The following is a 12,563-nucleotide window of genomic DNA, read 5'->3' on the forward strand; positions in this document are numbered from 1 at the left end:
CATTTCATAGAATTGTTTTAGAATGACATTTAAATCTTACTGGTTTTGGACTCTTATTTTTCTTTTGAAGGACTTTTAAACTTTAATTAACACTACTAGGTAGATGTTAAGTTCTTTGGAATTAGAAGGAGTATAATGTACAGATTATTTGGCTAGAAAAATGCCTTATACAGAGTTTGTGTCCAATAGATAGATTCATTGATTTCATCATGTTTTAGCATTCTTACCTACTTTGACTATCTTAAATTGTTTTTTCTTTAAAAAACCTGCAGATCATAAAACATCTTTATTTTACACAAAAGTAAATTAAACAACATAAAAGTCACCAGAAATCCTACCAATAAGAAGTAGCTGCCATTATTAATATTTTTATAGGGAGTATATATGTATATACACAAGTTTTTAAAACAAAAAGTTGATCACACTGTAATATTGTTTTATAACTTGCTTTTTTCACTTAACTTATCACAAACGTATACCATACCAGTAAGTATATATTTGACATCATCATTTAATGGCTGCATAGCTTTCCATTGTACAGTATTTTATTTTACCAATAAATTATTGTTGGTAATTTAATACTTTTCCTCTTTATTCACTATTTAAAGAAATACTACAAGGTATATTATTGTAGCTAAATCTTTGAAAATGTCCTTAATTATATATACTTATGTACGGTTATATGTAAATACATAAACTCCCAGAAGAGAAATTGCTGGATCAAACAATTTGCATGTTTTTAAGGCTTTGATACTTATTGCCAAATTGCCATTCATAAAGGTTGTACTTTTCACCCAAAAATGACTACTTTTGCCCATTTTCTTCATGTTTGCTAATAGTGGGTACTGTAAGGGCATTTTTTTTTTCTTAAGTTCAGAAAACTGAAATCTCTAGCTTCTGATAAATGCATGCTTTTTGCTCCACATTTTTAAACTGCTGACTGAAGCTGCATGATTAAGCATAACTACAGCCAGAGCCGCAGAGGAGCATGTAACCTGGAGAAACAGATGAGATCAGCTTTTTCAGTCTCTATCTGTGAGATGCTTACTTTATTCTAGTCCCAGTTGAATAAAGTATTAAGTGTTAGTTCTAACAAATAATTTAAATGACTCCCACTTAACACCTGGAAATTACAAATAATCAAATATTCAGTTTCCTAAGTCTTCAGGGATTTGTGGGTTAGAAAGTACAGCAATTCATTTGGTTACTCAGAAATCATTCTTAAATATGTAATGCTAAACTGTTCCTAAACTTCTTCCGATTTGTTGTTTCTTAACAAAGCTTTAGATGTTAAAACTTAGCATTGTTGTTTTCTTTTAGTAAGTTGGACACGGTCATTTTTTCCTGTTAATTCCTTGTGTTCTCATTACAGGCTATCCGAGTCACTCATGAGACCAGTGCCCATGAAGGTCAGACTGAGGTATTTCCCATTTTTCAAAACTTTCCTTGCCATGTGTAAGTCTAACCACAGTGTTCTCATATGGCATGTAGTTTTAGAAAACCACTTGGACTTTTTTTTCCTTTGAAGGAATTTGCTTATGTAAAAGTCGTCATGAAGTAGCACAAGAACATATATTGGTAAACTATTAGTAGGCACTTTGATATCAGCTGTCTCAGTCTATCTAATCATTTAGACAGATTGCAGGTTGTGGGCTGTTTGCGTTCCCTATTAGAGTCCTCTGATTTGTGCAAGTGTTTCAAGAAAAATACCTGTGCTATAGTATGAGCAGGTGAGCCTGTATGATTTTCAAGACTCTATCATGCCCAACCTGTGGCAAAAAGCTGCGTCATTCTCTCTGCTCGGTAAATCTGTTCCAGGGCAATATGATGGTTTTTTACCATTTTCACCCGGGTAGCTAGTTCCTCACCTGGCTCACCTCTCGTCTCCTTCTCTTGCCTCTTTTTTTCTTTCTCTTGGTTGTCTTCATTCCCTCTTCCATTTCTTTTCCTTCCCTCTAAGCCTCGTGCTCCTGCTCGTGGGAGGGGTGTCAAAAGGTGTTTCAGCAAGATGAATTAGAGTTCAGTTGAAGTTGTTTGGTGAATTCATAGCACATCTGAGTGTTAATACCAGAGAATTATAGATTTTCTTTCTTATCCATCTGGGACTTGAAACCATAGTTTTTCGTGTACAAAGATCATATTACCTTTATGCATTAAGAGTACTTGAAAACACATTTGAAAAATACCTGATTTTAAAATATTGGTCTTAAATATTTGCACTATCTGCAAAAAAATTTAAGGAGAAAACAATTTGATACTATGGTATGACTGCAGTTTTTCATAGATTGAACTGGATAACTGAGTGTTTATAATAAAGCCATCTAAGAATTTGAACACTAATTCCCCCTATAATTATATCTTCTTGGTTGGTCTCAGGTTCTGCTTTCAGAGGTGTGGACTATTGTTTTTTGACCAAGTTTGCACAAACACACACACACACATACACACATACACACACACACACACACACACACACACACACACACACTATCTCCAGATGGCTATAACACCAGATTGTGGATTAATCAAACACTCCCTTTTTTTTATTGCTTTGTATGATCCTAAGCATGTTCTTAATCTTCACTCTGCTTTGCTTTTTTGTTTGTACATTTATAGTGTTAGAATTAGCAATGACGATAATCAGCATGAGATTGTTATAAAATACGAAGATAGCTATTTGTAATGAAGCAAAATTAAGTGTAATAAAGCAACATTAATACATGTTTACTTCAAAAATTTGTCTTTGCGCTACCTTATCTTGCCTTTTTTTTGGTGGCTTTATCCATATTATGGCTTCAGTAACTCCTTTTATTAAAAAAATTTTTTTAATGTTTATTTAGTTTTGAGAGAGAGAGAGAGAGAGAGAGAGAGAGAGAGAGAGAGATAGAGAGCAAGTAGGAGAGGGACAGAGAGAGAGAGGGAGACACAGAATCTGAAGCAGGCTCCAGGCTCTGAGCTGTCAGCACAGAGCCTGAGATGGGGCTTGAACCCTCCTGAGCTGAAGTTGGAGGCTTAACCAACTGAGCCACCCAGGCGCCCCTTCAATAACTCTCTTTTTAGATGATGTTCACAGCTCTTTCCAGACCTGACTCCACTTTTTCTAATCTTGGATGTATTTTAGACGTCACCTGAATGACCCCCAGTATTTTGGAATACACTTGTCCTTGTTTGAGCTTATTATATTGTATTTTAAACTTTTCTTTCCTTTATTTTTTTCTGTTTCTTGTAATAGTTTCATCATACGTTTTCCCCACTGTCACTAATAGAAATTTGTTTAACTTCTTCCTGGAAGATCAGCTTCTTATGTAGATTGTCAATCCTTAATCTTTATTCTAATACTCATTCATTTTTACACAGTTCTCCTGGATTACCTTTCCTGAAATGTAACTTGAATTATTTTGGGTACTCGGATTTTTCTGAAGTGTTTTAGTGTATAGAAAACAGTGATTTTCAAGGCAAGGTAGAGGTAGAAGTTAGGATTTTCTGAATAGCTTTTTCTAAATTTACTTTCAGAAGAATTAATCCCTTTTGTTCATTTTGCATCTTTGATAGTTGAGAATCCTTGCTAGAGTGAACCCTATTTTTTTGTGTATTATAGCCCTAAAGTGTATCAGGGTAAAAAAAAAAAAAAAAAAGAAATGTGTTTGAGAACCATTTCCCAGGCATATACAATAAATTTCAGGCTCTTTAGCCTAGCTGTAGTCAAGCTTTTCCTAACTCTTGTCTTTTTAACTTTTCAACAGTGTTCTCTCGTTAAATATTTCTCTCTTGCTTTCCTTCACTTAACTGTTGCTAGGCTTTACCTCTTGCAGTTTACTTTTCTAAAATTATTCCTTCTGTTCATCTCTGCTCTTCCTACTTCTACCCATCCTTCAAGATCTGGCTTAAATACTACCTTCTGCATGAAGCAATCCATTCCCTTTATGGAATCTTTATATGACTTCTATTATTTGCATTTAGCTATTTTCATATTCTTTTTCATTTATTTAAGATGTATATATTTTCACCTTTTAACAGCTCTGAAATTAGGATGTATTTTTGCAGTTAATGTCGTAATTTACTCTTTAGTATCCCCTGATTAGTTGTGTATAAAGTGACATATCTTATAGCCACTGGTCCCTTAGCTTTGATGAAATGTGGTGTCATGTCTACCTTACTGTGGCTCTTAGACCTAGGATTGGTGTGTGATTCATTTGGACATGCTCCAAAATATCCACACTATTCCTTGCACATGAGCACAGTACATATTTATTATTTCACCAAAATTCCCTCAGAACTATCCTTAGTGGTGTAAGAACTTAAAAAAAAAAAAGTGTTTTTTTCCATAGTCCCCTAGGTAAACAGTACATACCCATTACCTGTTGCTCTTCAATACTGCACTATTAACATTTTGGGAAGGGTTCAGTTCTTTGTTGTATGGGCTGTTTTGTGCATTCCAAGGTGGAATATATATTACTATAGTCCAGGGGCACCCGGTTGGCTCAGTCGATTAAGTGTCCAACTCTTGATTTCAGCTCAGGCCGTGGTCTCACAGTCATAGGATTAAGCCCCACATCAGGCTCTGTGCTGAGTGTGGAGCCTGCTTGGAATTCTCTTTCCCCTCTCTCTGCCCTTCCTCAGTTCACGCTTTCTCTTTCTCTCTCAAAAAAAAAATTACTATATTATACTCACTATTTTATTGACTCTCAGTCACTGAGAGAACAAAACTTAATAGCATATATTTTCAAATCTAGTATGAACCAGCTTAAAACTTTTGCACCAGGTACTGTTTTTGTGATCATCTTATTTCAGGTTCATCTACCATCTATGGGCTGAAGAGTCTTTGACATATTATTACCTCCATTGCTCTCTATATTCTAGCACACTGGTTTTTGTCAGTTCCTGGGAAACACCTAAGTCTTTCCAGTTTGTTTTTGTTTGCTTGGGCTGCCATAACAAAATATCACAGACTGGATGACTTAAAGAACAGAAATTCATTTTCTCACAGTTTGGAGGCTAGAAGTCAATATGGTACCATCAGGGTTGGTTTCTGGTGAGCCTCTCTTCCTGGCTTGTAGATGGATGCTTTCTCACTGTGTTCTCACATGGCCTTTTCTCTGTGTGCATGTGGAGAGAGGGAGAGAGAGAGAGAGAGAAAGATATATATATATATACATATACATATACATACATATATATACACACACATACAGAGAGAGAGAGAGGGATCAATCAATCGATCAATATCTTGTATCTCCTCTTCTTCTTCTAAAGACACCAGTCCTATCCAAGGTAGAGCATTACCATTATTAACCTTATTTACCTCCTTGAAGACCCTATCTCCAAATATAGTCACATTGGGGGTTAGGGCTTCAACAATAGAATTTGGGGGGAACACAGTTCAATGTATAACACCACCTGACTCAGTACTCTCCTGGAAATGCCCCTCCTGTTTGCATAGACCTCTCATCCATGGGGTCACTCCTTAAAAGTCATTTTTTCAGAGGTGTTTCTTTTATCACTGTCATATACATCCACCTCTGAATTTTCTGTCACAAAATCCTGTTTATTTTCTTCCTGGCACTTTTAAATGATTTATAATAAGGTTTTTTGCTTGTTTGTTTCTTCTGTTTATTTATTAGACTGTAAGTGCCATGAGCTTTGTCCCATTCACCTTGAATCCCCAGGACAGTGCTTGGCATGTGTAGGAATTTATGAGAAATTACATATACAAAGGTAAGGAGCACAGGATGTAGGTTTGTATGCTGACTCCACTACTTAGCAGCTTAGGCAAGATACTTTCCTCAGTGTAAAATGGAGACAGCAGCATCTACCTTATGGGATTGTTGTGAAGATTGATGAGCTAATCATATAAAGTCCCTGGCATATAATGGACCTTCAATAAATTTTAGGTGGTAATTTTATTTTATAAGCATTCAGAAAAATGAATATGAATGGCAGAGGATGAGGCTATAAGAAGGTGAGGATGAGGCAGAGGAGGAAGTTAACAAGGGGAAGTCAGACAAGGAGGGGGCCTGGATTTTATAGGCAACAGGAAGCCACCAAGGATGGTGTGTTTAGTTTAATTCATGGGTCATCTGTGTGGAAGTTGGATATGGAGCCTCACGCTATGGGGAGATAGCTGAAATCTTTTGTATTTGGATAGTAGTTAGAGCCTTGAGAATTCTATAGAGGGGGAGTGGTGGTGGGCCACAATAAATCCCCGGGGCATGTTGGTGTTTACAGAGTGGGTAGAGGGGGAAGAGAAGCCAGTAATAACAGTGTCATAGCAATGGCAGTTGTCAGGGACATCTTTATTACTCTGTCAGAACATGTCCATGGGAGTAGAGCAGCCCAGAGCCTTAGTGCATGCAGAGATTTATAGCCTGAATGAGAAATCAGTAAGTTGAGTCACCCAAATACAGTGGTATTTTCAGAAGACTGGCTTACTTAATAGGTTTCTGTAGACCAGTTGTCTGTTTACTCATGTGGTTTTCCCATCCCATCATCCCACCATGATCGTCAGGCAGCCTTTGGCTAATCCAGAAATTTGGACAGTAGCCCCACTTCACTTAAGTTTCATTAACCCAAACTGAAAATTATTGCTTTCGTTTTTCACTTAAGATAAAAGAACAATGGGATATGAGGAACTTAAATTGTGTGTTGTTAAAATTTGAACAAGTGTCAGTGATACAGTCAGTAATGGAAGCAATCTGCCAAGTCCAAGGTGAAGAAAAGAAAAAAAAATCCAGAAAGGTATTTAATTTGCCTTTAAACTCTACTTTTACTTCATTGATGCTTACCTAAAAAGCAGTTTCTCCCAAAATATTTGAAAAATTTTTTAAAAAAAGCAATTTTAAAAGTTTGTCTTTTGTCCATATTAGTCTAGGAGCTAGTCCAGATAGGAGTAGAGCTCTCCTGATGATTTATTGTTTATTTAACTTTTTACAAAATAATACATTTATCATACTTTTCAGAGCCTTCCATTCAAGTTTATCACAACCGTGAAAAGTAATAGAAATGGCACTACTGTTTTATTTATGGTTTTAAATAAACATGCCAAAGTGGAAAGTGCTTTTTGACTTACATATATTCACTTCCAATCTTTTTTAAAAAATTTATCTTTAAAATAGTTAAGATCAAAGAATTTTGTGGGAATTTTTTTCTTTACATTTTATCATGAGCATTTTCTTGTTTCATCAAGACCTCTTCATAAAAAAATTATTTACTTTCCAGGTTTTTTTTTTAACTTTTGATGTTTGTATTGTTTTCAGTTTTCCAAGTTAGAACGGTAACTTCACTGAATGTCTTTCTTTATCCAAGTATTTGTTCTACGTTCTCTTTTTAAAGATAGTTTCCTATATGTAGAATTACTGAATCAAAGGGCTGAATATTTCTAAGTTTCTTATTATATAAAATAAAATTGTCTTTCTTTCATTTGATCAACTAAGTAACCTGTTTGAGTACCTGTAGTACCAGGCACTGGGCTAGGAGATGTACGTACAAAGGTGAATAATACGTAGTTTGTGTCTTTCAGGATCTCTTACTTCAGTGGAGATAATCTCAAAAGTAACCCTTACCAGTGTTGAATTCTGTTTTTAAATTTTACCATGTGTGATAGAGGGAATATGTTTGATTGCTAAAGATAGTTCAGAAGTCTTTACTAAAAGTTTATAGAAGGAATTTAAATCATGAAATTGAATTATAATTTATTTATAATGAAATACGTAATAATGTGTTTTGCTTAGTGTTGTCCATTAAGTGGGAGTTTATTTGTTAGGTAAGCAGTAGATAAATTGTGATTTTAAGTATGTGTTCATATATGTATACACAGTCAAAGATAAAGTGTGTGTGTGTGTGTGTGTATGCATGTGTGTGTGCGTGTGCATGCATGTATGTGTATCTGGTTGGCTTGGCCCTATCAATGCAGACTGTCAGTGGAGGAAAACAGTGTCAAGTCTCATTTTAATTCAGTGTATAAATATACTTTGCATGGCTTCATTTTGCTCTCAATACAGTTTTGAGTGATTTTGATTATGTTAGAGTAAATTAAAGTGCTTACATTTATTTCTCTTCTTTAAGGATTTATTTTCTTCTTTCCCATGTTTGAAAGAAGCTAAACCTGTTAGGAAGAAACTTACTTCTTATACAACATAAAGTTTAAGTTTCTAATATTCTTAGAATAATCAGATGGAAACAAATGGAACTCTGATGCAAAGTATGCTTTTTAAACCATATAGCCTGCTTTTGTTAGGAAATCTGAAATTGCACTTTCTGACTTTTTTTTTCCATTTACTTTCCATGCCTCATTTTCTTTGTTTCATTCCAGTAAGACTTAAGGTAAATCTTTTTTTGGGCAGCTTCATTTAATTTCATTCTTAAAATTGAGAGATTCTCTGGAACTCCTGGTTCTTTATACTTTTGCCTCTGTTTCTCTTATTTTTCTTTTTTATTGTTGTCATTCCTTCTTAATATTATTACCCAGAGAAAGGCATGTTTTGAAAGTATATGTAAAGTTGGATGGGGGAGCTGAGTTGGAAGGAGGGAATACAAATTAGAATTAGTCACATTTGGGAAAATGTTATTGGAATGGTTCTTTTTGTTCCTGTATTTTCAAGCACTGACACCATGTCTCCAAGCATGTAATCAGTTCCTTATCTAATATCACTAGAAAAAAATGTATAGATAGATTAAATTAGTTGTTGAAAGGTAAGAAATGTAAATACTACTCCATCCTGATTATACTTTTTTCCCCCTTTCTTAGGTTAAGTGCTTTGTCCTAAAATGGATCAAGATATTATCTTTCTTCTTTGTCATCTTTTTAACTTATTTATTATTTTTTGGTACGGTGAGGGTTTTGGAAATAGCAATATTAAACTATTATTTTGGAGGAAAATTCTTAGACTGAATTAATGAGTATACTCTTTTAGATCTGACTAAATGTAACCCTTCTGTGTAAAAATGTCTTCAGTAATAAACATAGAATCAAGGTTAGGTTTGAAGATGGTGAGGTTTTTATTTGTTTTGTTTAAAACCATAGCTTTCCAAAATGAAGGGGGTGATGCTAGGATTTAAGATTTTTTCATTTGTAATAAATGAGAACCTGTTCTCACGTTGTTAAAAAAAAAAAATCTGGGAATTAGCTTGACCAGCTTAACAATGGTAAGCTTGAATTTAATGTAACATGTACAGATATGTCATTATATTGATAGAGATTTCTGACATGGAGAATTGTAAATTGAAGTGAGGAAACACAGTTGTTAAATTAGTAGAGGAAAAGTCTTTCAAGAATGTCTTGAAATCTGTGGGCATCTTGATTTATTAGATGAACAAAATGAATAAATTTGCCATCGTGCAGATTTTCCATGGAATATGTAGTGATATTTTGTGTATTTTGATATGTAGCCCATGTTTCACTTTGACTTCTTTGCCAGCTAAACATGGATACTCTGTAGGAAAGTTTGTATCTTTTGCATGAATATGGTTTTACTTTCCTATTTTAAATTTGGAACTTACCTTTAGTGCAATCCAATATATTGTACTGAGCTTTCCAAAAAAATCTACAGAAATCCATTTAGAATTAATTTATAGTTGTGATTTTAAACTTTTCAAGTTTTACGTATATGGACATATTCCCATGCATGTGCATATACATACTCATACTTGAATGCACACACATTTACAATTTAACTATTTTTCATAGCATTTGGCAGCCCTAGAGAAGTTCCTCATACTTTTTCTTTCCATGTGCCATTTTAAACTCAGCGATATTGCTGAGGTCTGAAAGGACATATACATTCAGGAAATAACTGTTAAATTTAATTGTGATCAAATACATATTTTATCAACAGGTCAATAAAAGGAGTCATGATTTCCAATGATCATATAAAGAAGCTAAAATTATTTTTAAAAGTGGAATTTGAATTTTTTACAGCATTTTATTCCCATTTCTACCCTGTAGAAGGAAAGGAGATATTATAAAGAAAATGCACATTGTTTTCTACTAGAGGTGCACAAATATCGTAGGTTCTCAAGCCAGAAAACTCTCACTCTGAGATGACTGGGGATGCTTGGAGACATTAGGCGTCACTTTGGGTGCCACAGTGTCAATTGAGGAAGTTTTCTTTGTACTCTTAGTGTCATTTATGGTTGAAAGTAATGGAAATTGAGGTGCTTATTAGCTTCCAAATATTCTCATCTTAATCCTCACTGCTTTTGAAACCATGTTTGTCATCTTCCTTTAATGATGGTTACATTTACTGAATGCATCTTACATGGTGGGCATTATACTAAAGGACAGGTGTCCCCTATTCTAATCTTCTAAATTCCTTAAGATCTATGTTACCCCATTTTACAGATGGGAAGAGTAAGAAGTAACTCATCCAAGGTCACATAGCTAGTAAGTACTGACCATGCTATCAAGGCAGAAAAATAAAATAACTCAAAATTGCTAAAACAAAAAAAGAAGAAAGGGAGGATTTTTAATTTTAAATTTTTGTTTTTATCCTAAGAGCAAAGTTAAACACAGCTAATAATTTAATACAAATATGTAATGCATCACAAGCGACCATTCTTAGTTGTACTGAATACTTTTATTCTTTGTTACCCTTATATCTAAGTTAGATCTTAGTAGATTTTTCCTTATATTAAACACAAAATCTTCCCCTTAAACTAACCATAGTCTTTTGGTTATCATATTGTGTATATTTCAGAAAACAGTAATTATTTTAAGTATCTACCAGCTAATGATCCCTTCGTGTTCAGAAAATTACATGGTTATAATGATATTTTTCTTAATAACAGGATGCCTATTAAAATGAGAAAATGTTTTGGGTGTAAGCCAAAATCACTTAGTTTATTTTCTCATTTTAGAATAATTCAGATTTAAGCACTTACAACAACCTTCCAAACACTTGATTTCTTAATAGACAAGCATTTTTTAGGCAGACCCTTGGCCCCCTTTTTAAAAATGTGTATATCATTTCTTTTTAGCCTTTACAGTATTTTTAATTCATTGGTTAAACAGTTTAAAGAGTAATCTTATCATTTACATACACACAGGGACATGTACATTAATGGAAAGAAGGTTTTAAACAGACACACATCCTTTTTAAACAGGCACACAACCTCCACCTTTTAATTAAAGGTTTAGATCATTTCTTTGTAGCCTTCATGATATTTCTAATTTTTTTTTATTGTTATTAAACAGTTTAAAGAGTAGTTGACTCATTTTCTCACATACAAAGTGACATGCACATTAACTGTGAAGGAAAAATAATTTGGCTTTGTAGGACCTGGGTATTTTATTTTTGTTTTATTTGTTTATTCTGAACTAGCTATAAGTGTTTAAAAACAGAAACATTTGAATTGTGTTTGAGGAATACAAATAGAGATAGTAATAGACTTCCCTCTATGAATCAGCTAAATTAATTGACAGTTGACGGGTGAGTGGCTCTGTATGCAATGAAAACACTGAAATTAGAGTCAGGAGTCATGTGTTCTGCCTCTGGTTTTGACTGTTACTAGTTGAACGCTTTGGGCAAGTCAGCTAAGTCCTTGTGCTTCTAAATATTAAAAAACAAAAAACCAGCCCCCCCCCCCAAAAAAAAACCACTGTCCTAATAAACCCACTCTGTGTTTGTATTTTATTTTATTATTTTTTATTTTTTTGTCTTTTATTTTTGACTCAGACAGGATTTAAGTTAGAATCAGAATGCTTAAAAATCTCTGAAAATGAGTGTTTATGCCTAAATCTTTCATGCAACAATAATTTATTAAATTCCTAAGGGTTCTTTGTGAAGAGCAAAACATTTAAGCTGCTTTTGAAATGCCTGGGGTTCTGAAAAGTCTATTCTAGGTTTTCCTGAATATTATATAATGAAGAGATAGATTTGTTATTACATGTGAAGTGTTCTATATGAAGTCACCCTATACTGCTGCATTGCCTACACAGCAGAGGGGATGTAGAGTCAATGGTAAAGTCTGGCACATGTTGATATTTTTAATAATTTTAATGAAGTAAGTAATTTTTTAAGCAATTTTGGATTCTAAAAGACTATAAAATCACCATAAGCAGTCCCAAAAGGGAGGCTCTCATTCACTCCACCAGCCTCACTGATACTTATGAGATAGACTAGGGACAAGACTAGAGAGAGCTCTAAGGTGCAAACCTGGGGAAGGGAGCAGTTTCTACTTTGGTTATGGCACCAAGTCTGGATTCTTCTCTACAGAGCAAAACCTAAAGATGCTAGGACAAAAAAACCTTCTTTGGGGAAGGGAATAGATAAAAACCACCCCTTGGGGGAGGGGCAGAAATCTATGAGACAAATCACTGGAGGAGGAAAGCCTGATTCTTGATATTCAGGGACAAACAGCCTACCTATAATGGTAGAGCCAGTGGCTAAACCAGAACAATAAAGAATGTCTCTATCATCTCACCATTAAAGACCAGCATGCCCCAATAAATGTCAAAAGTTTGAGAGTGAGCAAGAACAAGGAGAAAAACCTCTGAGCACAGGCTCTGAGAAAAATCCTATATCTGTCAGTGGAACAAGAACATTGAAAAAGAAAGCACCGAACAACCC

The 12,563-nt window shown here is 34.3% G+C and overlaps 1 protein-coding gene across 2 annotated transcripts in view; it reads left to right on the forward strand.

Moving 5' to 3' along the window:
• UCHL3 (ubiquitin C-terminal hydrolase L3) overlaps positions 1-12,563 on the forward strand; it is a 98,511-nt gene that overhangs the window by 69,369 nt on the left and 16,579 nt on the right. For both annotated transcript variants that reach the window (XM_027065023.2, XM_053216672.1), the window contains exon 5: positions 1,373-1,420. In XM_027065023.2, the coding sequence (XP_026920824.1) occupies positions 1,373-1,420 (48 nt within the window). The remainder of the gene's footprint in view (positions 1-1,372; positions 1,421-12,563) is intronic.

Source organism: Acinonyx jubatus, chromosome A1 (genome assembly GCF_027475565.1).
Source record: "Acinonyx jubatus isolate Ajub_Pintada_27869175 chromosome A1, VMU_Ajub_asm_v1.0, whole genome shotgun sequence".
Classification (NCBI taxonomy): Eukaryota; Metazoa; Chordata; class Mammalia; order Carnivora; family Felidae; genus Acinonyx; species Acinonyx jubatus.